The sequence below is a fragment of the Seriola lalandi genome, unplaced genomic scaffold (genome assembly GCF_002814215.2).
Source record: "Seriola lalandi dorsalis isolate HSWRI2012SDOR001 ecotype SW California unplaced genomic scaffold, Sedor1 jcf7180002054959, whole genome shotgun sequence".
NCBI lineage: Eukaryota > Metazoa > Chordata > Actinopteri > Carangiformes > Carangidae > Seriola > Seriola lalandi.
In genome coordinates, this window is record NW_019525510.1 from 654879 (window position 1) to 655613 (window position 735).

General features: G+C 52.7%; 1 protein-coding gene across 1 annotated transcript in view; it reads right to left on the reverse strand.

Annotated features, from left to right (window-relative positions):
* The window catches only part of LOC111645918 (CUB and sushi domain-containing protein 1-like), a 282987-nt gene that overhangs the window by 48466 nt on the left and 233786 nt on the right, over positions 1 to 735 (reverse strand). Inside the window, exon 49 of the mRNA XM_087170782.1 lies at positions 124 to 417. Within this exon, the coding sequence (XP_087026908.1) occupies positions 124 to 417 (294 nt within the window). The remainder of the gene's footprint in view (positions 1 to 123; positions 418 to 735) is intronic.

Genomic DNA, 735 nt, shown 5'->3' on the forward strand with positions numbered 1-735 from the left:
GTCGTGCATTTTAATATGAGTATTGATGAGTATTTTTTGAGACGCCAGAACAAAATGCCACCGAAAGAAGGTAGAAAATCGACCAAGATGAACAAACCGGAGGCTACTGCTAGCTTGCCTGACTTGCCCCCGATGGAGGAAGAGCAACAGCCGCTGCTGACTGAGGATGCCCTTGACCCGGCGTTTCGCCAAACTATTCAGGAAATAACGGCGAACATAACCAGGGTGATTTATGAAAAGCTGGGGCCTTTGTCCCAGACTGTACAGGCCCCCGCAGAGCAGCTGAAAAAGATCGAGGAGAGGACCACCGAGGCAGAGAATAGGATTGCTGCGGTCGAACACACCTCCGACACGGTGGAGGCGCGGGTCCGGGGGCTTGAAAACCAAATACAGAGAATGGCCGAGCTCATCGACGACCTCGAGAACAGAGGTAGGAGAAAAAATGTACGGGTTATTGGTCTACCAGAAGACGTGGAGGGGACTAACCCAACAAAGTTTTTCGCGAGCTGGATACCGAACCTGCTTGAGCTGGAGACGAAAGCCGGCCGCTTCAAAATTGAAAGGGCTCACCGCACGCTAGCTCCAAAGCCGGGACCGAACCAGCGACCACGACCCGTCCTAATCAGGTTCGACAACTTCGTTGACAAACAGAGGGTGTTGGACGCCGCAAGACGCAAAGGGATCGTGAAGTACCAGGAATCCAGCATCATGTTTTTCCAGGATTTGTCAGCCTCG